This window comes from Pseudopodoces humilis, chromosome 1 (genome assembly GCF_049639895.1).
Source record: "Pseudopodoces humilis isolate 2021_Gansu_Grassland_sample_001 chromosome 1, ASM4963989v1, whole genome shotgun sequence".
Taxonomy (NCBI): Eukaryota; Metazoa; Chordata; class Aves; order Passeriformes; family Paridae; genus Pseudopodoces; species Pseudopodoces humilis.
In genome coordinates this window covers 38,004,903-38,029,744 of record NC_142200.1, presented here as the reverse complement: position 1 = coordinate 38,029,744, position 24,842 = coordinate 38,004,903, and the positions used below count along the sequence as shown (strand labels likewise).

Here is a 24,842-nt window from a genome sequence, read left to right as displayed (position 1 = left end):
AGCTGATCAGGTAGCAATGGAAAATTTTATTAAATACATTTTTCAAAGTTTAATACATATTTCTAGAGGAAATTCAAATTTTATTAAAACAAATTTCTTTACAAAGCCAAGTTAGCCAAAAAAATAGCAAGGAGCCAGATGAGGTTTCATTTCATTGCCTTCTTTAGTGGTTTGCTTAGTTTGGTCCCAAGAAGAGAGTCTCCAGGTCAAAACCAAAATATTAACTGAAGAACCATGCTATTTTAACTACTTAGGATTAAATTTATAAGCCATCTGATTTCTAGGAATCAGCAATGAAATAACATAACTTAAAAACATAACAAACAGCAGATGAGGGGCATCCCACTTTGCTTGAACAACACATTTATCAGTACAGAGGAGCATGATACTTTACTCCAGAATTAAAATATATTTCTCAAATCACATCCCTATATCAACAGTAAAAGCACATGTCTAGACCTAAACTTTTATAGCTCAAAATTCAACACTGATTCAATTAAAGCTCTGTATTAAACATTTTTCTGTCAGTCAACATGACATTGAAGATGGCACCTAAGAGTAAGAAAGAGCTACCAACAGTTTTAAGACTACTAAAGAAGCCCAGTAAATGTACACTTTGCTTTATTAAATATTATTCTTTTGTTTTATGAGGCAACAGTACTTGTTTTCTTGAATAGGGTGAAGCCTCTTCATACCTCCCCCAGCCTTTCCCAAGAGGTATATTAGCAGTGGATGCTACTGTGGATTTCAGGTTAGCCAGCAAACCTCTCCTGGGTTTCTGCTGTTTTGACTCCTCTGCATAGAAATGCTTTTTCCGTTCTTCAAGCTCTTTTTGCAGGGACGACACTGTTTCTTCAAGCTCAAGAACACGTTTAGCCCAGTTCTGAAGACTATTCATTTCTTGATCCTATGAGGTTAAGGTTGTGTTAAGGATGTAAGCACTGCATGGTCTCTCTCATGCAGTTAATTTTCTGGTTCACATTATTTTACTAAACCCATAAACACCCTTGTTATTACCATGTCATGTGGCCATTCAGTACATTTCCTCTAAATTACATCACAGTAATTAAAAGCCCAGCAAACTACAGGCACATAAAATCTAGACAGAGACCAAGTCTGACTAAGAGGCTGAAGCTAAAATGCTTTGCTGCACTATGCAAAGAATTGAAGTTGTTCTAAGAACTAGATAAAAGTGGCTTTCCTGCCTTGCAATTCTTGAAAGCAAAACTGGCCAAATCAAAACTCGTATGGCATAACTGCTATAAATACTGAATATATAGGAATATAAGGGCTGAATAAATGCTTCCAGTGGGCAGAATACAGAGCTTTAAATACACTCTTAAATACACTTGCTAATCTGTGATTAACAAAATCCCCTTCCTATTAAGAATGGATAGGAAGGTAACTTCCAATTAAAAAGTTTAAGTCAAATAATTTTCAGTCTCAGATTTAAACTAAAAAACTAGAAAGTAATCTAATGTTCAAAGGAAGACATCACTAAGCAGTTATTATAATAACTGTAATCTGCAGATTACAACTAAGGCATAGATTCAAAGTGCCAAGAGTTCAAAAGTTTCAGTCTTTTTTGTTTAGGAATCTAGTTGATATCTGAGGTCAGATGCTGCAAACATTAGGAAGTCCCTGCTTTTGAGGGGAAAACATCTGTTTCTGTATTAAACAGTTTATCTGCCTGTATCTCTTATCCAGTTTGGCCACCTCTGGCAGGACTGTCAGTATAGCTTTAAAGGCATTGATCCTTCAGCCTTGCTGCAGTAACATTTGTGCAGTGACACCTTGCTTGCCTTAGCAACATGCCTCATGATGAGTTCTAAGTAGTATTTTCTTTGCTTGGCAATAATTCATGATATCTTTAGACTAGCAGGCTTTGTCAGCAGAGTTACCCTATTGATAGAGTCCATCACTTAAGTTGAAAAATTAGTTTTGTCTTACAAGATTCAGAGTCAAGCAATGATACACAAAGGCTCTGAACTCAATTCAGGAAGTTAGGCACAGAAAAAAATGCTAATATTAAAACAAATCGCTAATTTAAAAGTGGTTTTACATGTAAAAAGATGCAGAAGCATCCAGTCTAACTATAGATACAAGCCATATTAAAGTTGTTTTCAAATCACTGACTAACCTTGAGCATGATTGTGTGCTTCAGTTGAGTGTTCTCTTCTGCCATTTTTCTGTAGCCTTCATTAGCTTCTAGCAGAGCTTCATTTAATTTCTGTATTTTAAACTTCAGAGATTTTATAAGCTGAAAATAAAGCCCATACACATGGAAGCTCAAAACAGCTTTGTAATGTTTTACATTATTGTTTTTTATGACTAGAACAGTGCAAACTGCAAGATCAAAACAAGAAAGTCTGCTTCTTTCAACCTCCTATGTCTCAGCTCATCATTTTAGGTGATAAAATACAGCTAGAGCATTCAAAGGTTGTTGTGTTGAAGCTACTATGATTTACAGACCTGCCAATCAATGAACAGTAGCACAGACTAAGCTACATCTGGAACAGCCTGCTCCATATCAGTAAGAGTAATTAAAAGAACACTTTTGTCTCATTAACACTGTTCATGTAAAGAATTAACACAGAAGACCTCACCTTTCTGATGGGAATATTAATGGATTAAGCCTAAACCCCAAGAGGCAAAGAAATTCTGAGGCAGAAAAATAGATGTTACTGTTAATCTACTTCTATGAAGTTGCTAAAAAAAAATTACACCTTTTGTCCATGTTTAATGGCTGAATGGGAAGAAAAAAGTATTGAATTACAAGTCACACATGCACTGATCTTTGAGGCAAAGCAGAGAAAGGCACTGATAGAATCAACCGGTTTAAACCATTCTCGCTTCAGATATTGCCCAGACTCAATCTCATAATATGAACACTTTCTAGGCACACAAAACCAGCAGTAACTGTATAATCATAACAAGAATAAAAGCCAAACTTTCACCAAAATTTGAAAGTGACATGGAAAAATTATGTAGAGCTATCAAAAACAGGAGCAGAAACCAAATGCTATGGCTATAGCATGAGACATTAAAGATGCTAAGGAAAGTTATTTTTGGAGTATTCTTTCTCAATAGAAAGGGATTTAAGTTCATTTTCCATTTACATGGTTTATTAGAACCAGCTGGAATTATTTCTCCAATCCCTACTCATATTTGATATTAGATAAAGAAGCAAGACCTCTCTCTTCCCTTCTCCCCATCCTTTTAAACATGGGAAATGAGCTGTATCTTTACAAGAAGATCCCTCAAGGAATAGAATAAAAATGCATACTTAAAAATTAATGTTTTCCATAATTCCCATCTCTATATGGTATTCAGAACACAGATCTTGTTTGAAGAACAGAGCTTATTCACCTTAAGTTTAGGGTGATAGTGGAGTACTCCCAGAAGGGACTGCTTTATAAAGCACTATTTTGATTTTAGATCTAAAATCTAAACTATTACCAGATTCTGTAACTGTTCCCCTATGCAGGCAGCATTTCAGGAAGAAAAGCATGAGGTCATGGCAGCAATATTTACAATAGATTCCAACACAAGACTAAACATACTTCCTTTCTTCCAGCTCTCTCCACATTCACCATGACATGTTACAGTAGCAAATGGCTTTACAGACCAGAATAAAGCCAGCCAGAACAGTCTCTGGTAAAAGTCACCCACAACTGAGCAAGGGTTTTTGTTTTTTTATAAGCTCAATGCCTATTTGCAGGAATCTTCATCCTTTTGTCTACAATGCACATCTTTAAGCATTGAGCCATGATAGAGTTTACAATCGTTATCCCCAGATAAATATTAAGCAAGAGCTACCTCTTCCTTTTCTTCACATTGTTTCTTCAGTCCTTCATTGGCCCTCTTCATTGTGCTGTCTGTAAGACCTATAGAGAAAAGTTTGTTTATACACATTACCAGAACTAAACTGAACTTTGGATACCCAGGTTACATTCCTACCTTGTTCCACGTTATTTTCAGTAGTTGGAATATCCGAGCTCAGACTTCCAGGAGCCAACAGCCTCCCTGACTGCTCATCAAGTTGCCTTTCCAACTGCAGTATTTTCCTCTCTCTATCCTAAAAAAAAATAAGGGCATGTGGTAGAATTTTTCTGCACTTCTGCTTAATCTGATGCATTATTGCACATCCTTCAATTATACCACACACACTCATGCAATTTTAAATTATTTCACAGGTTATGGTTAGGAAATCACAGTAAGGGATAACACTCAGGTCACCAGATCATCAAGGAGGAAGTTTCTTTACACAGGAGTCAACTCTTCCAGTCTGAGGATTTCCAAACTGTATTAAAAGTAACCATATGGCAGAAAGAAAACTTTAGTGTGTCTGTGCTAAATATTGCTGTGAGTTAGCTTGCTAACTAGGGAAGAACGTACTTCATAGAGCTACATTTTAATTTCAAACTCTTTTCCAGTATCTGTCAGATTGCTGGGGTGGCATTTCAGAGTGAGAAATCAAGCAAGTGGCATAATCAAGAAAAGTTATTCATCTAATTCTGGTTCTCTGAAGCTGCTCGCTCAGATTCATGCTGGGCTCTCCTTTGTCAATTAACCCTTCTACATCTCAGGGATTTCAATAGTTTCTTATCTGTTTTGCTACCAAAAGCATCTTGCTCTTTGCATCTTCCCTTATGCAGCCTCTTGGCCAGTATAAGAGCGCTATTAAAATTCTTTTTGTCCATGCTAATATAATGTATAGCTGGGATTTAACTGAACATAAAAAGAGAGTCTAAGTGAGGAAAAGGGACAAATGTGAAGGACCTGGAAAACCACAGGCCATTACATAATATGGTGTTGCTTGTCAGCAACTGAATGCAGAGCTGTAAAAGCAAAAACATTTATATACCACAATCTACAAGAGAAACCCACTTTTCATGCCTTGAAAGGAACCTGACTATCCATGGAGTGTGATGCCTTATCAGTTCCATAATAGGAGAGTGCAGTGAGAGCTCCTCTGGTGGACACCACAGCTGCTCTATCCTTCCACTAAAAAGCCTTTTGAAAACAAGACCCACAGGGCTCATCTGGAGCCTGGATGCACTTAACCATATATGCAGAGGTTAGAAAACTGAATTTCTGATAGCTAATCTGGCTGCATTGCAAGAGGAGTAGCAATTTACTAATGCAAATTCTGAGCAATTCTATGTTTAAGTACATTCAGGAGATTCAGTTCTCTCCTGCATCAGTTTCTTATCCTAAAATTCTCCTACCTCCTCCAGACCAGAGGTGAGTTATAATTAAAATGGCTAATATGACTAAAATAGCTATCCTTTAACAAATTACCCATCACCCTTTCAGAGAAGCATTTTACTCCACATCCTATGATCCCAAAGATCTGTAGGAAGCCAGACTCCTGTACGCACTGTTCCCTCAGGTGTTCCAATCATTGCACCACAAAGATAAAGCTGACTTGGATTTAACTGAACTGTGCCCTCAAAGATCATGAGGTTTAGTTGTATATTACAGGTGGTGCCAGAGAGAAGACATCTGTATGCTCATGGTGAGCACTGAGCACAGAACAGCAAGGCTAAACTACAAGTTATTTTCCTTGTTTAGTGTTACATTCAAAATCCCAGAGTGATTCTGTTAAAGAAAAGCAAAATTTACAGTTAAGAGGCTAGAACATATTTTAATGGCAGTCAAGTCATACCTCAACTTTCTCTTGTTCAGCTAGAAATTCTTCTATGGGAACATAGTGGTCTTCAATTTGTTCCATTGCACACATATATGCATGTTTCTTAATGGCCTCTTTATACATTTCAAATTTGCTCTCAAGTTTTTCTTCATAACTGTCTTTCATATCTTCCAAGCGGTTGCTGAAGAGAACATGTTAGTTATTTATGAAATGTTTGCATTCCAGCTATTATATTTGATTACATGTATTCAACTGTCAACATTAAAGTTATTTCTCTAATCACAAATAGTGAGTTCTTTTTGCTTCTGAATTGCAATGATCCTACAGACTTGCACCAAAATGTAATTTCTATTTGGCATATACCAAAAAAAAGTTCTGTAGAAGAACACACACTTAACACCTGTCAAAAAAAAAAAATAAGAAAAGCTACCAACATAGAGCAATAGAATTGACCACACCCATTTAGACATGATATTTGAAGCATATATCCTGGGGGTATCTTTCACTTTGGGTTTTGGTTGGTTTTTCTATTTTTCAATTTAAGTTAAATTCCAAATTTATTTTCATAGAATTATAAAATGGCCTGGGTTGGGAAGGACCTTAAAGATCATCTAATTCTAAACTCCCTGTCATGGGGAAGGACACTTTTCACTGGACCTTTCCAACACAGCCTTTAAACAACTTCCAGGGATGGGGCATCCTCAATTTCTCTGGGCAACCTGTTCCTGTGCCTCATCACTCTCACAGTAAAGAATTTTTTCATAACAACCAATCTAAACCAATTCTCAGTTTGAATCCACTTCCCCTTGTCCTGTCATTACATACTCTTATGAGAAGTCCCTCTCTACCTATTATTTCAATACATTACACATTACTCCATTAAAATTTAAAAACATGCCCCAACAGTGATGCAGATCACCTCAACAGAGGAAAAAGCACCAATGCTGACTTGTGTTTGGCCAAAGGCAACCAAACAATTTTAAAACTAGTGCAGGTGTTAAACCATAATGTGCTCAGCTGGTAACCTGGTGTTAATTTTTGTTAATGATTCAAACAGCAGGAAACTGATTTAAAGAAGAGTTAAGAGGAAGTGAATTCAATGTGAAGAATCTGGACTTGAAAAAAAAATAAATTCCTAAATTAACATCAGTGCAGGGAGCCACAGCAATTCATAAGATAGCAAACTGTGGTTCACAAGGCAGCAGAGGAGCTCAGAAGAGATGTGGTTCAAACTACCTTATGCACACGCAAGCATATTAACATGACAGAGTGTGTTTTGGAAAAATCAAAAGTCTCAGTGGGGTACCTTTAAGAATCTTCCACATCTGCAAAGTAGTAACAACAAGCCAGGACAAGCTCCACTAATTACAAATTAAACAGGAAAGTTCAACAGAAAGCAGCATTCCTCTTTCATTGTAAATGTGAAGAGGTTGCTCTGTACAAGTCCAATGTTCTTTCTTCCCTTTTTTCAGAGGTTTTTAAACTGTTCAGCCCTATCTTCTCTAAAACATCAGTAGGTATGTCCTGAATATACACATATATGTTTACACATCCATATGCATGCATTTATACATGTGGAATCCTTTCAGTCTCAAAGCAGGCTGCAATATGACTTGCCTCCAGGCTTCCTCTGTTTCCAACAGCTGTTGAAACATTGCTTCTGCCATCTCTTTACGTATCTTCACCTCCAGAAGGAGCTTACTTTGCCTTTCTGCAACTACCTTCTCCTTTAAGTCCTCTGCAGCTTTCAAGAGCTCCTAAATTTAAAATATTTCAGATTAAAAACCAAGACTGAAACACATACTGATGTGCATCTCAAACACATTACTCACACAGGCAGCCATCCACAGATGGCTTTTTACAAGCCTATGTTTTTGGGGGTTTGGACCAAGTATTTAATAATATTTAATAAATATTTTCAAACATGGATTTCTACTGCAAATACATCCTGTGTCCATCTTGATGGTGTCTGCTATCAAAAGTTTATTTCTGTTTTGGCATTTAAATATTAGTTTGTATAGCATAACAACATAAAGCATACTTGATTTTTCCAGTTTATTGCTATTAGACTGTATATCTTTGTTTTTAAAATGCTGCATCTTAATGCATTACTGTTGTTACCAAAAAAAAAAGGCAGGAAAAAACTAAATTATGTTATTTTAAAGATATGCACTGCTTCCTTAGTCTTCTTGTTGAGCAATCAGTTGAATTCCAAATTTAACACTTAATTAGAAAGCCACAGGACATCCATCCACAACTACACTGGGCTAGGCCACTCTAAGTCCAGTTAGTCTGACACTGAACAGAAACTAAAACTTCCCATTTGATGCAGCTTCCAGCACATCTCTTATGCTAAAACAATATTAGATATAATAATAGCAATTGCTTTCTTGGGTGCAGTTCTAAGTAGACATGTATTTACCTCATGACTCAGAATGGTGATGTCCACTTCCTCTTCTGCAGAGGTTTCAGTATTGTCAGCAAAGTCATCTACAGATGTGTTAGCATCAAAGTGCATGATAGGTCTGCCATCACCTCCAACTAGCTTTTGTGGAAAATAACCAAAATTTTTGGGCAGGATTTTCTGGATAACCTGAAAAATCCAGAGTTGATTTACCAATGCTGTCAATATTGCAGGAATCAGAGTATCAGGAAGAAGTGGCATGAATGCATTGTTGTATTTACACAATATTTGATGATTACATGAATGTAAACAAAAACTTACATGCCTTTTAGCAGAAAAAAGGGAATCTGTCTATACAACATAATTCTTATATAAATATAAGACTTAAGTGCTCTAAAAAGAGTGAAAATGAAAACATTATCTGCTGGCAAACTTAGCACCCTTGTCTAGACAAGTGGTTTCTCTTCCCCTAAAATATAAGGGTTTTGGTGTAGTTTCCTGCAAAGTTAATGAAAAGCAGAAAATCCCTACAATATTTGCTCCTTCCTAAAATACTGTGACCAGGATTCAGCAATTCATACTATTTACATAAAGATTTTAATTAACTATGTCATAGGATAACATATCAGAGAAGTTTGTCTCCACAGTACACACTTATAACAAAAGTCACACCTGAAGAGAATTAGAAAAATCTTCCTCTCTGAGATCATTTTAGACCTGCTATTAAAGATTTATAATACCACATCAGAGCTAATCTGTGGCTCCAGAATAAAAAGATTACTCTGTTTCTTCCATGAAGCACAGCACAGCCCAGCATCCTACTCCCTGCAAGAAGCAGCTTCAGGGAAACTTGAATGAGGTTAAGGCCAAACATCAACCCTAAGTCCTGAATTCAATGGGAGATTGAGACAGGAGCAGAATGAGGCCCCCAAGGAGGAAGTGGTCACTGACCTGCTCCAGCACATAGACACACACAGGTCTACGGGGCTGGGTGGGATCTACCCAAGGAGATGGAGGAAAAGCTTGACAAGACACTTTCTTATTATTAATTACTTGCATTTAGCCAAATAGGAGCAATGCAGTTGCAAAAGATCTCATTTAGACTACAAAATAAGATGATTCTCCTTTTACTACCACCAAGTGTCCAAGAAGTTGTGAACAACTCATCCTGTGCAATGAATGTTTAACTGCACTCAGGTTAAGTAATTCATCCAAAGTTTGAATTGAAATCCTGCATTTGCTCAGATATAGGGTATAAATCAGTCACATCTGAAAGTGCCCTGTGTTTTACACAGAATATCAGTGGTGTAGAACTGAACAGCAAGACACCTGCAGTTGTCTTCTTACCACAAATAGGTTTGAAGATGGGCAAGATTACTAGAAGCCTTTTAGAGAGAAGCTGCATGCAGAACTAATATGATGAGTCAAGAATCCAAATCACACTCAAATCCATACACTTGATCACTTCATAAATCATTAGTAAGAAAAATCAAAAAAAAAACCAAACAAAAAAAAAAAAAAACACAAAACAAAAACAAACAAAAAGAGCAGAATAGCAGAGAAAGTAGATACACTCTTACCTGTCTGGCTATAGCTGAAAATTTCATTACATGCAGTGTTTCATCATATGTGGAAGTATGCTGATTAATGTTTACAATCATACAAGCTTTGCCTTTCCCACAAAAAAATGGCTGAAACAGACGAGTCAGTTTACTCTCTCTGAATGGAATATAGCTTGGCTTCATCCTCAGGGAGGGAAAAAAGTTAAGATTGTGAAACAAAATAAAAATTGTATTTTATTGTACAATTAGGGCTATTGTAGCTTACCTTAATTTTGTTTCTCTCTTTCAGGAAAGAGAACCAGTAAGACACTTATGTTTAAGGCTAAGTTATTTCACATCAAAGAGCAAGGTCTTTCCTGGATTTTATAGGCTCTCTCCAACAAACTGAACTATTTAGAAGTAAAAGTAGCATAGTGTCTGCATCACAGTTCCCTAGTGTTCTAAAGCAGATAGTGGAACAAGCCAAAAGCTCAGTACAGGTCATCTATCAGCTGCCTGATGAATCTACCTGTATAATTTGCAGGTGGAAGGGAAGAAGACAAAACTAGAGCTTTGTACACAAAATGTGTTGTTCATATACATACACTAAAAACAATTTGGTAGTTTGCTGCAAATTGCCTTTTTTTGCTCTCCACAAACACCAGCTATGGAGAAAATGTTCTTTTTGGGTATTCCAGTGACAACTATAATAAAGAAGACTTAAGAGTTCGTAGATTTCTGTTTTTCTCTGTGCAAACTGCTTGCAGAAACAGAGGTATACTTAGTGTTTCCACCTAAAACTTGACATGTAAATAACTTGTCACTTACTTTGGGTTTTGATTTTGCTTCAGAGCTGCAATGCACTTTCCAAGGATGTGAAGAGAATTATTAATATTTCCTGCTTCTTTAAGTCTGTCTCCAAAGACATGTGTTTTATTACACCTCTCTGAACCAGCCAAGTCACAGAAAGACAACCTGCATGAAAGAGTTACCAGAACACACACATGAAGTCCTTCCCAACTCACCTTAGAGCTCTTTGCTTGGCTATAGCAATTATGTGCTACTAAACTCAGACCACTGAATTGTCCCTCATGGCACTATAGGTTATAATCAGAAAATCATCATGGATAATCAAGGAATTCAATAAATTTTACTTCCTAATAGGAAAGATGTTGAAATACAGGAAGCTCTGGAAACTGGATAATTTATGTCACCAAACCATTACTCACACATAAATTTGCTTAAATAAAATAATTTGTTAGACCGTAACCTTTCATACAGCTGAAGTCCTATACAAATTGTTAAGGCACATATTTCAAAATGTATGAAAGCCCTATGTTCTTTCTAGCACAAGATGAAAAGTTTTTTTTTCTTCCATAAGCAACATACAAACTCTGCCATTTACCTAACAGCTGCTGCAAGCTTTGCCAGGGGGTACACTATGACAGAACAGCAAAAAAGTATGGATGCAGTCATTTTCTCAAGTTACCTTTTCTTAAGAGTATTTATCACTGTAACATCTGACATTTAAAAGTGTTATCTCACAGTGAGGTGTATTTATTACTCTCTGTGCTCAGCAGAGACAAGAGAGAAATCAGTAGGAGCTAGGGCTGAACTAAAACATTCTGTTACAGGCTGTCTTCATTTTTCTGTATCAAGCTAAATTAATCAGAATTAAAAAAAAAAAAGACATACCATCCCAAAGAAAAAGCTATCTAAATGGCTCCAGGCCAGAAGATTAGGCTGCTTCCTCTACACTATAAAAGAGCAGAGACTTAAGTGTAAGGACTTAACACTGCTCTCACAGGGTGCACTTACATTAGCATTTCATATTAATGGAGAACAATTTTTAAGCAAATCATTTGATGATCCACTCTTACTTTACATTGGACCATGGAGCAGACTAGAGACCATGTCATCAGCATTCTTTTGGGATGATGGATCTTAATTTGCATTCTAGGAGCAGACCAAATGTGTTGTCACAAACATTCCACCCATAAAGTCTAGTCTGGTCCCAGAGTAGAAAGACAGACTGGCATAACTTGCACCTTGGGCCTTCAGCACCAGCTGCTGCCCTCCAGTTGTAGAGATCACCCTCTGTCAGCCAGATACTTGAATTCTGCTTCCCAGGATATATAGTCTGGTGCTGCATAGTCTTACTCTGCCATCACCTCCCCATTATGTGAGACAATACACATTTTACTCAATTTACACACTACTGACAGAGTTGCTCCAGCAAAAACCTTAGAGACAGGAAAACACTTCTGTGCTTGTCCCTGTTGAGCTTCCAGTCAGTTCATATGCTCAGTAGAGTTCTGATTTCCTTCTCAACTCTCAGAGAATTTTTTTTTTAATTAGAAAGCTCACCAGTTTGGCATGCTTACACCTTAGTAATTTTTCCAAAATATTTACATTATTGGTAATCACATGAAGCATTCACTTACTCAGATACTCCAAGAACACGTGGTTGATGCTCATCAGTTAGCTTGAGTAGCCTGATGGAAAATATACTGTGACTGGAATGGAAAGAAGTCCTTTTTAATAATCAGTTATGAAAATTAAGCAGTCACTGAAGCAAAGTAAAATTTTTATGCTACAGAAAACTCAGTGCTGAAGAAAGGAAATTCACTAGTTACCTTAATACAGTAGCTACTTTTGCAATGCATTCATTAAGTAGCAAAAAACAGCAATAAAAGCTGTATTTTATGACTTTTTATTTCTTTCCACATAGGAAAAGGAAAAAAATCACATATTATATCATAATATCAGCCTACAAACCATCTTGGAGAAAAAAAAAAAACTAAGCCAGTTCACTAAAGTCTACAGATCAAAAGATGAGTAGTCATGAAGCCACTTCATATAGAAAACCTTAGGCAGTATCTGAACTCAGCAAATCCGAAGGATTAACTTAGAAACAAATGGTGGGGAGAAGGGAATAAGGTCAAGTTTTACAGTCCTGTAATTTTGCCTACTTCAATATGTATAGTTACTTGTTTGGTTTTGAAATAATCCTGTTTTCCAGAGAAGTTGAATTTGTAACACTTGAAAATCCAGTAACTCTGGTTTAGACAACAATCTACACAGGCAGTGGACATGCTGTCTAAAACTAAAGAGAAAAGTCACAAAACCAGAAGTGCCCAGTTTTTCTGATTCATCAGGAAGCACAAACTTCTTTAGTATATACCTTAAGCAGTGGGCATTCTAGGCATAAAGCTCTGTTAAGAGGAACATGAAATGTAACAGCAGCTGTCTTTAGCTACTACAGAACAACACAATTCTTGCTTCTCAGAGGAAAAAGTAGGCTTAGTAACACTATAATTGCATTAACTATAAATAAAACAATGCCCTTCCACACTTAAAGAACAAATTATTAAGATGTCATTAAAATCAAGAAAGGAGGTGTTTTCAATAGAAATTATACAACCTTCTCTATTTCCTCTCACTCCATCAAAAGTCAGATTCTCCCTGATCCCTGTCTAGAGCTGGGTAAAACTAGGAGTTTAATTCTTTAAGATACCAAGTAAGCTCAGCTTGAACACATCAATCTAAAAGCATCTAGAAAATCTAGCAGCACTGCAAGATATCACATGAATTGCTCCTTCCTATATCTCCTAATGACAGGATCCAGGTTTCCAAGAATTATACTGCCAGTTATGAAAAATTAACCAGCTTTTCCTTCAACTTCCTCACACAGCCATTCTCACTCAGCACCACAAGCATTTGCTAAGATGCATAGCCCTGTTGGCACTCGAAAATTAATATTATTCCATCATTTTGGTTGTCCAAAAGACATGTATAGCAACCTGAATCCAGCTACTATTAGTCACAGAGTCTCTCCTAGTTTTCCTTCAGAGAGAATTTCATAACAAAACCAGAATAATCAAGGGATGTATTAAACTATTATTGAAGAGTGGTTTATTACACACATATTTTAATTCCCCACCCTTCCCCTCAAAATGGACAGCATATGCTTATAATTAAAAGAACAAACCTTCTACTTGATTGCTCATTCATTCTAGTACAGGCAAAGCTTCGGTTCTTGTTTCCTATTTTTAGTAGTCTGCAGGCTTCTTCAGGGCTCTGAACATTAATCCACTTCAAATCTGCAAAAAGAGATCTTTTACATACATTTCTGATCATCAGAGAAATTCTGTGAAACTGCCTACATCATAAAACAGTATTATTACCTTTAATGTAAAAATTTCCTCCTTGATCCTCACAAATTCTTAAAACTCTGCGCCTTTGAGTTTTTGATGTAGCTAAAATATTTAATAGGTCGTACACATACTCATTATAAATTTCACAAAAGGAAATCCACACAGATGCCTGTGTTCTTTGGTGCATACTAGTCCTTTGAATGTCAGGTGGAACCAAGCTCTTCTCTGCTAACCCAAAACAGAGGAAGAGTTCAAAGATCAACTCATTGACATATTTTAAATAAGTATATAGAATCTTCTAAAAGGACCTATAGAATCTGCTAAAAGGAGAAGGCTTAGATACATCTGTTGTACAGTTAGATACACATGGATGACTTTAGCTTTATCCAAAATGAACAAACTTCTCAGCAGTCATCTGCTACAAGAATATGCCCAAATTCTAAGCTGATGACCTCACTTCATCACAGACTTCCAGCAGTTTATACACTATATTTGCAAAACAGTCTCCCCCTTCCCCCAAAAAGGGGTGAAACTATTAAAATATTTTTATATAGTTGCCCTTTCTCCAGAGGAAAGGGACAAAAATTTGGTCAAAACCTATATATATTTACTTTGCAGTATAATACAGTGATTTTTTTTTTATCCACTGGTAGCTACCCACTAGTATTTCTTAATTCATATTATGTTTTACCCCCACACAACAGTTTTCCACTTTACCTAGTGAGTTAGAAGGGTGATTGTCTGAAGTACAGCTAGAAGAATCCAACTTTGCATCACAGAAATTCGCTACAGTATTTGAGATGCTCTCTGCCTCCTTAAGAAAATAAGAGACTGTTAAATCCACATCAACAGATGATCAGAAAAGCAGAAGTTAAAAATTACAGCAATAACATTATTTAAGAACTGAATATCGAAGTAGTATTACGTGTTAGGCCATCCTTACTCTGGCTGAAGGTGAAATGTTTTTAATAATACTGAACTATAATCAATAAATGCTCTTTCCGTCACATGAATTATTGCTTGCTGCTACTCCCAGCAACCAATTTTGGTGGCCAGTTGCTGCTAACACTGGAGACTTAACTTGAGTCCTAGGAGGGAAAGGATTCTGTCAGACTGCAGCAGCCCAGAATGCCTTTATGAGCTATTGACCAAATCTGAACAGTGCTTCAGTCATCCAAAAGAACTGGAGAAATTTCCTCCTGGAGTAACTGCCAAGGTGGTAGTACTTAAGTTATGATAAACCAACACTGTATGTTGCTTTAATTCAGTCTGAACTAAAAGGCCATGAAAAATAGACAACAGCATGATTTCTTTAAGTACACACATTTGCTGAATTTCTTTACATCAACAGAATTGTTTTAAACCTGCCAAGATTCACCAAAGCACTGCCTTTAAGCTACCTCTGGAAAAACTAATGTAACAAGGTAGCAACTCCCACTAGAGTCCAGCATCTTTATATACTACTTCTCTCTCCATATTTTATTGGCCCCTATGAACTAGGACATTCACCCTGATTTCTCTTTCCTGAGATTCCCGATTTCTCTTTCCTACACTGCTCTTCAAAAGAAATACAGAAAAAAGCATGAAGGTGACTGCCTAAAAAAAAGTAGGAACAGGAACTGACTTTGTTTGCCAACAACAGAAGCTGACATTTAATAGAAAATACAAGAACAAGTGAGAATATGAATGCACATAAAGCATCTTTTAATCCAGTAAAAAACAGTATTTAATCCCATTAAGGCAAACAGGAAAGGGGAGGAAAGAGAGGGTATGAGCCATGCTAACCAAGAGTTGTTGCAGCAGTAATGCATACAGAACAAACAGTAGGACATTAAGTGATGCAGTAACTCAGAGCAGCAAAAATGGAATGAAAGGAACAGCAAGCTCCTTCTGTATGACATGTAAACTGAGCCTGGGAAATGGGCCTACAGGAATCCATGTCAACCAAAGCCAAGCCCACCAAATTGTATCTGCTCTCAGATTACAGCTTGAGAGAGCATCCAAACAGTGATGCTATTCATGCAGAAGCTATCAAGAAGCACAGCTTCAGAACTGGGGATCACTGAGCTATCTTCTATGGAAGCATTGTAATACATAAACAAGGTCCTGTCATGTAATAGTTTCCTGGTTCATTTTTACCTGTCCTTCCTGATGGTGGAGTGCTGGCTGCTCTCTTTTCACTGCAGTGCATCAGCATCTAGATCACCTACTGCAACATTCAGTTACTGAGCTATAAGTAAGTCAAACTGTGATTTAACAGAAGGAAATATTTTTATGGAGTTATCTTCAAAATAAGATACTGACTTTTTGCTCCAGACCCTGGGCTTCTACTTGCTCCTCTTTTCAAGGCTGCAGGTTCCATAAAATTTTTAAAGGTATTTACTTACTATCCTCCTAACCATCTCAACTTTTAAGACCCCCTCATTCTCTCTGAGCATGCAAATACACAGAGACACTTTCAAAATAAATATGTAATCTTTCATATCTTTCAGATTTTTCATCCGAGATATTTCCTCAAGAGTTAACCAGACTCAGACTAAACAAAGTTTTGGGTTGCACAGTTTAAATTAAGCAACAGAATTTAGAGTGGAACTTTACAGATGAATTTGAGTCATAGAAGGATATTTTTTCAGGGTTAATGAGAGTACTTCAACAAGGTTAGTAGTAAAGACCACAAGAAAAGAAAACAAATCATTATTTCTATACATGACAGAATTAATTTATAGTTGCTTTGAATGATAAGCAGCTGAGCCTACTGCATTCTGGGATTAGGTGCACAGAAATACAGTCCAGGAGAAAATGTTCTGAACAAAAGGAATCTGACAGCAAGCTGCAATTGGATTTAAAAGTATAAAATAGTCCCAAATGCATGGATGCCCCTTTTCTGGTGAGACAGTTTTTTCCTGTAGAAACAGAAACTACTGGATAACAAGAACAAGAGTGCACCACAGGAAAGACTTCTCTATTCTACTTACAGTTTTCAGAGACCAGCCTTAGTCACATACTATCCCCTAAGGCAGACAGAAATCCTTTTAGGATATTCATTTTGTGGCATCTCACTTCACTGGCTGAATCAGAAAATTTCTTTATGAAGTTACATAAGTCACAGGTTTATAAACTTTTTCATCTGCCTCAAGGCTGTCTTCCACCAAAAGGAACTCTCTCTGCCCTCTTCACTGCCTCTGCTAAGACAGTGTCATCACCTCTCCTGAGCTAGTACAAGCATTTGAATGACTGCACCAAGATCCAGCCTTAAAGAGCCCAACCTTAAAAAAGAGCTGCTTAACAAGAACCAGGTTTTAGATAGGTCCTGTAGCTCTCAAATTTTTCAAAGGCTATGTCACCACAGTGTCAGAAGTGCTTCCCTAAAGAGGAGGCTTCTTCTCTCTAAAAACTGAGATTTAGCTTTGTGATGGTTTTCGGTTGGAACTGTGTGCTGCACAAAGTTCTTCCAGTTTACCCTGAGCTCCAAAACTAGCCAATTGTCTTATTATTCCAAGGTTTACCAAGTACGTATACTTTAGATTTTTATATATAAAGAATCAATAGTGGAATAAAGACTTTTAAAACTTCCTGTCTGACAGAACAGCTTTAAGAAGCATTTGATCACTGACCTCTTTCAGTGATGCAAGAATAGCAATTTTTAAGGCTTCTTCTTGCTTAACTTGTTCATCTTCTAGTTTCTTAACATCGTTGCTCAAATATGGTTTGAAGTTCATCTTCGGGTAATGTCTTCCTCTTATGTGGTTAAAAATCACATCAAGTGAGCGAGGTAAAATACCAAGATCTTTTGAAGTCCCTTAAAAATATTTAAAAATTAAGTGTAGACATTCATGTAAGCTTGTCATTGGATTTTACTTGGTTTTTATACATGCAAATATTTTATACCTTGGATAGTGAATGTCTTGCCTGCGTTTGTAACTCCATAAGTAAACACCAGTCCATTCACTCCATTAACATATCCTCTTACAATATCTTTCATTGAGCCTTCAAAAAATTCACTCTGAGTAGTTTCTGGTCCAAAGACCTAGGATAAGGGGAAGAAAGAAAGAAAAAAAAGAGTGGCAAATGGCACAAAGAAGTTTAATAAGGCAAAATATTAAGTACTGATTAGAAATTACTAATTTTTCAGAACAAGCTGGGTAGGAGACACCAGCTTAATTTCCTGTCTTGCCTGAACACCTTCTGATTCAATGTTTTCTGTTGGGTTCTCACAGGATGCCTGCTTAATTCTGAGAGGCACTCAGGCTTGCACTAATTTTTGAATATTTTCCTACTCCTAAAATAAACTGCTCAGAATTCTATTGGGCACATGCCGTTCAGTGGATACTTTCAAGAGCTCTGCCAGTGATGTAAATCTCCCTCTTCACTCTTCACCAGTCACCCACAACTGATGAGAAAATCAGCATTTTAATGGTCTAAATAACTCAATCCCTGGAACTGTTTGTCTTTTGGTACTGCAAAAACAGGACTTTTTGCAGTAGGCAAAGTTAAGAAATTTGCTTTCAGTATAGAAAGTTTAAGCAGTTAAGCTGCTATTCTTTCAAAAGGAGGTTACTAAATACATGCTTACATAAATTCCTACAAACACAAGGCTTCCTGTAACACTTCCGAAATAAAAGCATCTGCAGGAACAGCAGAACCACAAAGTTTGTGCCTACAAGAAGTTTCTGTAACATCTAATCAAAGAAAACCACAGACCTGCCAAAGAAGCTTCCTTGTCTCATCTAATAGGCACCTCCATTGTAATACAGCTTTCCTGACAGCTTATCAGTAATTATTAAGCACTTTTTAAAAAAAAAAATATAGGCAAGTACCACCACACGCTATTAAAAGAAGAAAAATCACATTGCATGACATAATACAAAATTCAACTTTCATTAGAGTGAAAAAAAACAAAACTAAGAATTTGAAATAACTTGGCCTACCTGAGAAAAGGTGAAGCTGTGCACAGCATGACCAATCCCTCTTTCACTGTTTTTCATTGCAGAAGACTCTTTGGGTGCATTAAGAATTACTGTCTGGGCATCTTCAATAGTTACACAACTCTTAAAAAACAAAACAAAGTAAACCAAAACAAGACACAAAATTATTCAGGAAGAAAGCCATCTGAACAAAACAAAAAAAAACACCCACTCCAACAACCCCAAAAAATCCTTTTGTCTTCACCCATTTACCAGAGCTACAAAAAGTCTCACAATGTACATATATCATCTTGAGGCATGTCACTACAGAGATATTCACTTCACATGAAAGCCAGAGTATAACCAGAGAGCCAAAGTCAAGGCAATCCTCTGGGATTTTCTAAGAGATAAAAACTTTTACTAGCATTCCTTCCAGCAACTTTTCCTTGGGAACACTTTCTAAACCCTCATATTTTGTGATTGTGAGTTGCAATCACTACAAAAACAATTACATAGAAATCAACTGGTTTTCCATATCAGTCATTTTCAGTGTGAAACAGACTAAGAGAAGAATTAACAAAGCAAAGTCTGAAGTATTATCCTTTGACTGATAAATAGTTTACCAGTAATGAAAGAAAGTGAATTAGTTTCAAGAAATTTGATTGTTATTTCTTGATTAAATAAAGGTGAAATACAATTACCAAACACTCACTAGCTAGATAAATGTAGGATGCAGTGTTAAAGGAAAATTCATTTTATACCAGATTTGCTACCAAAGAAGCAAAGTGAACTCCCAGTATAGCTTAATGATATCTTGATGCATCATCTAAAAGGACTGACCGTAACTTAATCTGACATTTATGTTCAGAGACTGGCCAGAACTTCTAAAACAAATAATCCATGTGTGGTACATACACAGGAACTACTGTTGTTCCTAGGAGCCTCAATTAACAAGTCTGATTATTAATTGATATAGAAGATCTATGCCAATAATTAACTGGTACAGGCCTTATAGCAGCCTACAATTTGCTCGTGAAGAAACAAGAATAGGCAGGCACTGATCTCTTCCCTCTGGTGACCAGTGAGAAGATATGAAGGAATGACCTGAAGTTGTGTCAGGGGAGGTTTACTTTGGAAATTAGAAAAAGGTTCTTCACCCAGAGGGTGGTTGCACACTGGAACAGGCTCCCCAGGGAAGGGGGTCACAGTACTAAGCATGACATAGTTCAAGAAGCATTTAGACAGCACTCTCAGGGCACATGGTGTGACTTGGGGATGTCCTGCGCAGGGTTAGAAATTGGACTTTGATGATCCTTGCAGATCTCTTCCAATTCAGCTTATTCTGTGATTCTGAGAGACTCTAAGAAACTGCTTTCTAAATTTATACCAATCACCTGCTCACTATGCCAGGATCTGAACCTATATAGTCTTTAACATTTCTCCCACATCACCAGTGACAGGAATGCAGGTCAGAAGTACTAAACCCTAGAGAGCTACAGAATAATCCAGGATCTCCAGCATCAGCTGCCACCAACCTCACAGAAGCCTATAGTGTAGAGGCTCAGAGTAGTCACATCTGCAGAGATGGAAGCCAACTGGTAACAATTCACTCCACTTGTCTCCCCCAACTAACCCTGCAGGTAAGTTGGCAGGAGCTGGTCTATTTCTGGCACTGTACACATAATTTATATCCAAAAAACACAACTTCCTGCTTTCCCACAGGTGACTCTGGAGAGTCGCTGGCAGGAGTACAGAATTTCACCCAGAGCTCTTAAGCTTTATTTCCATAAATCATTATCTCTATAAACATCAACTGATCAGTTAACCAGTTGATTGTCTTTGTTTAAAGCATCAGCCTCCAGCTATAAGAAATAGATCTTGGGTTCTACTTTTTCTTTTTGTGCCACATATTTGGAACAATGGTGCTTTCCTGAAAATTATGCATAGCAGGGAAGAATAAAGGACCTAAAAATTAAATTGACCCATTTGATTTAAAGATTAGGAAGTAAGGTTTATTTGACTGTTTTGTGTAGGTTTCTTTCATTCGTTACAAAGCATTTCCTTCTTGGACTAAGGTGGTAGTAAAGAAAGTAGAAAACACTGAAAATGTCAAAAAACTTTCAATCATTCTGTTTTTGAAGGCTGGGGAAAAAGACTTAATCCCATACAAAACAGATTATACATATTATATTATTAATTATAATTATATTGTAATAGGTTGGAAGTTCAACTATTTCAGCCTGAACAACATGGAAACAAAAAAATTAGTACAAACTTCAATGTTCACTTTTTTCCTCCCTGCTTTTAAGAAATGTCTCACTCCAAAGAGGAATGTGCTAAACAACTCATGAAACAATTTGATTTTGCAAATCAGTTTACACTTGGAGCCAGCTCAGACTGTGGAATTTACCAAACTGGAAGCACTGTAGAAGTACTATTCCAGGAGAGCTGACTATGCAAAGGCAAAGTGAAGTTTGAGTGGAAGAAAATGCATTGAGAAAATGTAGAAGAATTATCCAAGTGAAAATGATAGAGGTTCCATCTCTGGCAGATCAAAAGCAAGAATGCATTTTTAAACAGCAATTTGCAAGAAGCAGACAAGGACTAATATTAAATCCTTCTTAGAGCTCTTCAAGATGACCTCTCTTCACTCAGAAAGCCTGCCAGATAAGGACTGAGAGATGTGATATAGAGACCTTGTCCTCCAAAGACAGCTAAAGGAATTCTTTGTGTTGGTCATCACAATGAGGGGAAGGGGAACACTTCTAAATGTTTGTACATGTGTGTGCATAAATTCTGAAGCATCTGAATCTGACAGAGTAGAGGTTTTGACAGGCTGAGCAGAAAGTCACCAGGATGAGGAAGGAGGTTATTCAAGCATTTCAAAGAAACTAAATGGTCAGATACTCCAGTTATACCTTGAATTGCATAATCTCTTCCATGGAACTCCTTTGTATCTTGAGCACTACAGAGTTGACACCAATTCTTAAATAACATACCCAGTGGAAATTTGAAGAGCCACAGGTGTTCATGTCCATACCATACAAATCATTAAAAGTTGGAGGATGGAAAAAAAAAATAATTTGCATCTATCCAGATGCCAAATAAATCCATGTGGGGGCAGTACATGGCTTATGTAAAAGAAAGTTCTGCCTTACAATACTATGTGTTGTTCAGGGGAGAAGAAAAATATTATTTCATAGTTTTACAACGAACCTGGGAGTCATGGCTTTCAAGCTCTGCTATAGAAAAGGGCCTCACTCTCAAGAAGACTTTCAAAGGCTCATATACCTATTCATTAAAAAGAAGAGACAAAACACAATTATAATTGCCACTTTTAAAAGAGAACAGCCCAAAATCATATCAGCATACATATCTGATAGCGTTTCCTATTTTATATTAATGTGGCACATTTTCTTTTCATGTCGAGTTCAGACTCTAAGCCTTTATTTGCTTCTTTACCTTCTACTGTCCTTAAGTAACCCTTTTTTTTGTGTGTGTGCCCCCCCACTCCTCTCCCTTTAGCATTCTTTCAGGACAAAGCCAGCAGTTTGATTTTAAAAGAGCGCACTGTCAGAGGCACAAATTGCAGTGCTTCCACCTTCTGGTCTCCTGCTGTACTGAATTCAAACTGTGCTAGTCTAACAGCTGCTACATAATCCTGCACTTTCATTTCGTATGGAACATGTTCTAACACTGACACATTCTTAGCCTCAAGAGACCACTTCCTTACCACCATCCAGGCACCAGACCCTCATCTTCCTCACAGTAACAAGCAGGCAGCTGTTCTCAGTTGCTCAGGTGGCCTTTTCCATTCCCCAACCATTACAGAACAGTCTCCCCACCCAGGTAGAGCAATAATAGCAGGGAGCATTTCAGAGGGGTCCCAGCACTCCTTCCTTTCTCAAGGAGCTTCAGTTTTTACTTTCCTTCAGCACATGGACTTACTCTCCACAGCCCTGTCATGACTAGCACTAATCAGAGAAAATGAAGTCACCTGAGGAAAACTAACCCAGGAAACATATCCCTCTAAAAAAAGCATAGTTGGGTACATACTCCTCTGCTCGAGCACAGCAGGGCATTATAGATTGTTATTTCCAAGCACCTAATGAGTTTTCACATCAAGGACCCATGTATTTTTTAAAGCTTATTAAAAAGAACAGTACAGTCTCATTACACTTAAATTGCAATTACGGAAGTCCTTTACCTTTTTTTCTCAGAGTTTAGCACATCTCATCGCATAGCACTGACCATGTATCTGCATTTGGCGCAGGCTATGATCTTTGTGAAAGCAATAAGAAATAAGCAGGAGACTCAAACACATCTCAGGGGCAGAGTACAGCAGCTCTCACCAAAGATTTGTTAAAGCTTAAAAAGAACCCCAAAATCCACTTAAAAAACAACCCAGCATCACCAGAAGACACTTTGTAAGACCAATCCACACCTGCTGTTCCTCTGTATTAGACAATACTGTTGACTCCAAGGGTGAAGGTTTACCCTCTACACTCAGAAAAGAAACCGATTCCAACACATCACACACTTTCGTGGAAACATAGCTTTTCCCCTCATCAGCCATCGTTCTCTGCAAAGGAACTTGGAAGGAAAGGAATAAAAAATTGTGTATATATATATATATATATATATAAACAAAAACCCATCATTTTCTCAGAGAATGGGCAAAAATACATATAGAGCAAAACAAAGATGGGGCCAGCTCGTATGCAATAAACAATCGCTTCCGAAGAACACAGGGTAATCTAGAGAAGTCTGGGGAAGTACAACCTTTAAAAAAAAAAAAAAAACACCTGGCAGGTTATACTAGGAAACACTCAAGGGAAGGTGCGCTAACAGCCTCAGCTGGGGACTGCTCTCATCCAGCTGCAGCCCCCTCCCCGGGAGGCTGAGCACCCGCAGGCAGCCGGGCTCCGAACGATCCCCGCTCCCGAGGCCGCCGAGCCCCGCTCGCCCTTCACGGGAGCGCCGCTACCTTGGCGCGCGCGGGAAGCCACAAGCCGGGCCCGCCCGGGCGGGGCATTTTGGGTGGGGAGCCGGGCGCTGATTGGCCGAGCGCGAGGGGGAGGCGGGCGGTGATTGGCCGAGCTCGGGGGAGCGGGGGGAGCGCGGGCAGAGCTCCCTGCGCCCGGCAGGGGGCGCCGCCGCACAGCGCACGGCAGTGGAGCCGCCGGCTCGTGAGGGAGGGAGGGAGTGGCGGGGAATGGGGGAACCGGGATGGAGCGGAGCGAGCGGGAGGGAGCAGCGTGTGCTCCAGACGCAGGGTTTGCTTATCGTCCTCAATAAGGCACGGCGGTAAAGAAGAGGTTTGGTCCGACAGCCGGGCGGCCAGAGGAGGAGGGTGTTCTGCCTGACAGAGGGGGAGGAGGAGGGGCGGGGAGACGTGGGTACCTAAATGTTTCCATCCGAGCGAGTTACATAAAGTTAGCTTGGGTGTTGCGTAACCGTTCCTGCACGGCCTCCGTGTAGAAGCAGAGAACGATGTAGAAAATAAATAAGATCGCGGAACGTGCGCGTCACGCGAAAGGCAGGAGTGTGCAGGCCAGGGACGGCGTGCCGCGGGCGAGGCGGGATGAGCCTGGAGCAGCTCCGTGGCAGCGCCTTCCCGGTAACAAATGTACAGCCCCTCCTGTGTCAGCCGGCCTGTTCACTCCCTAGGCGGGCAGCAGTATTTCTGCACCCAGGAACAAAGGTAAAGTTGCATCTGTGTTCATGGGTAAGTTGGAGATGAGTGAAAAGATGACAAAGGAAATTGGTCCTTGAAATGCCACAGCTGAAAGGTCAGTGGGACTTCAGCTTGTTTAGATGTGTGTCAGAGGTACAGCCAGATGTAAGCAGATACAAAACTTCCAGACCAGTTTTGACCAACAGGGAAAAACCAAAGGCAGAAATGGTGTCAAACCCAGCCAGCCATGCCTGCATCCATCTAAGTGCTTTCAGTCACAGGGCTACTCTGCTAGAAGGAAGACAATACTTGTGTGCAAGTAACTTATATCAGTGAGTGTAACCTATCTCCATGTGCTATTTGTTTGCCCATTTATTCCTGTAAAGAGCAGCCCATATAATACAAATAATTTTAAAATTACGCTAGAAGTATTTGTCAGGCAGCTTCTATTTGTGGCATATTACCAGAAATAGGCTTTAAGGAAGACACAGGTGTTTTGTGTT

General features: G+C 38.3%; 1 protein-coding gene across 5 annotated transcripts; it reads right to left on the bottom strand.

Moving 5' to 3' along the window:
* Window positions 1-3: 3 nt before the first annotated feature.
* On the bottom strand, window positions 4-23,653 carry LOC102103775 (kinesin-like protein KIF20A). Of its 5 annotated transcripts, none has more exons than XM_088066634.1 (19): window positions 23,468-23,653; window positions 23,107-23,255; window positions 21,879-21,953; window positions 18,687-18,806; window positions 17,647-17,785; window positions 17,373-17,557; window positions 14,476-14,572; window positions 13,789-13,986; window positions 13,593-13,704; window positions 12,046-12,117; window positions 10,430-10,576; window positions 9,641-9,806; window positions 8,079-8,249; window positions 7,274-7,413; window positions 5,672-5,837; window positions 3,961-4,078; window positions 3,820-3,887; window positions 2,141-2,260; window positions 4-907 (listed from the first exon to the last, which is right to left on the bottom strand). In XM_088066634.1, exons 2-19 carry the CDS (start codon window positions 23,236-23,238, stop codon window positions 632-634), a joined length of 2,502 nt encoding a protein of 833 aa, XP_087922760.1. In that variant the 5' UTR covers window positions 23,239-23,255; window positions 23,468-23,653; the 3' UTR covers window positions 4-631. The 5 variants fall into 5 exon arrangements, with proteins under 5 accessions (XP_087922760.1, XP_087922769.1, XP_087922772.1 ...); XM_088066643.1 differs by having other exon boundaries at window positions 13,789-13,983; XM_088066646.1 differs by lacking the exon at window positions 13,789-13,986.
* Between the last annotated feature and the right edge of the window lie 1,189 nt (window positions 23,654-24,842).

Coding starts and splice junctions, on each gene's coding strand:
- LOC102103775 (XM_088066634.1), bottom strand. CDS start 23,238: ATGGCTGATGAGGGGAAAAGCTATGTTTCCACGAAAGTGTGTGATGTG. Junction 12,118..13,592: donor AATGAGCAATCAAGTAGAAG/GTTTGTTCTTTT, acceptor TTTCCATTCCAG/TCACAGTATATTTTCCATCA. Junction 9,807..10,429: donor AAGCAAAATCAAAACCCAAA/GTAAGTGACAAG, acceptor TCCCTCCCTGAG/GATGAAGCCAAGCTATATTC.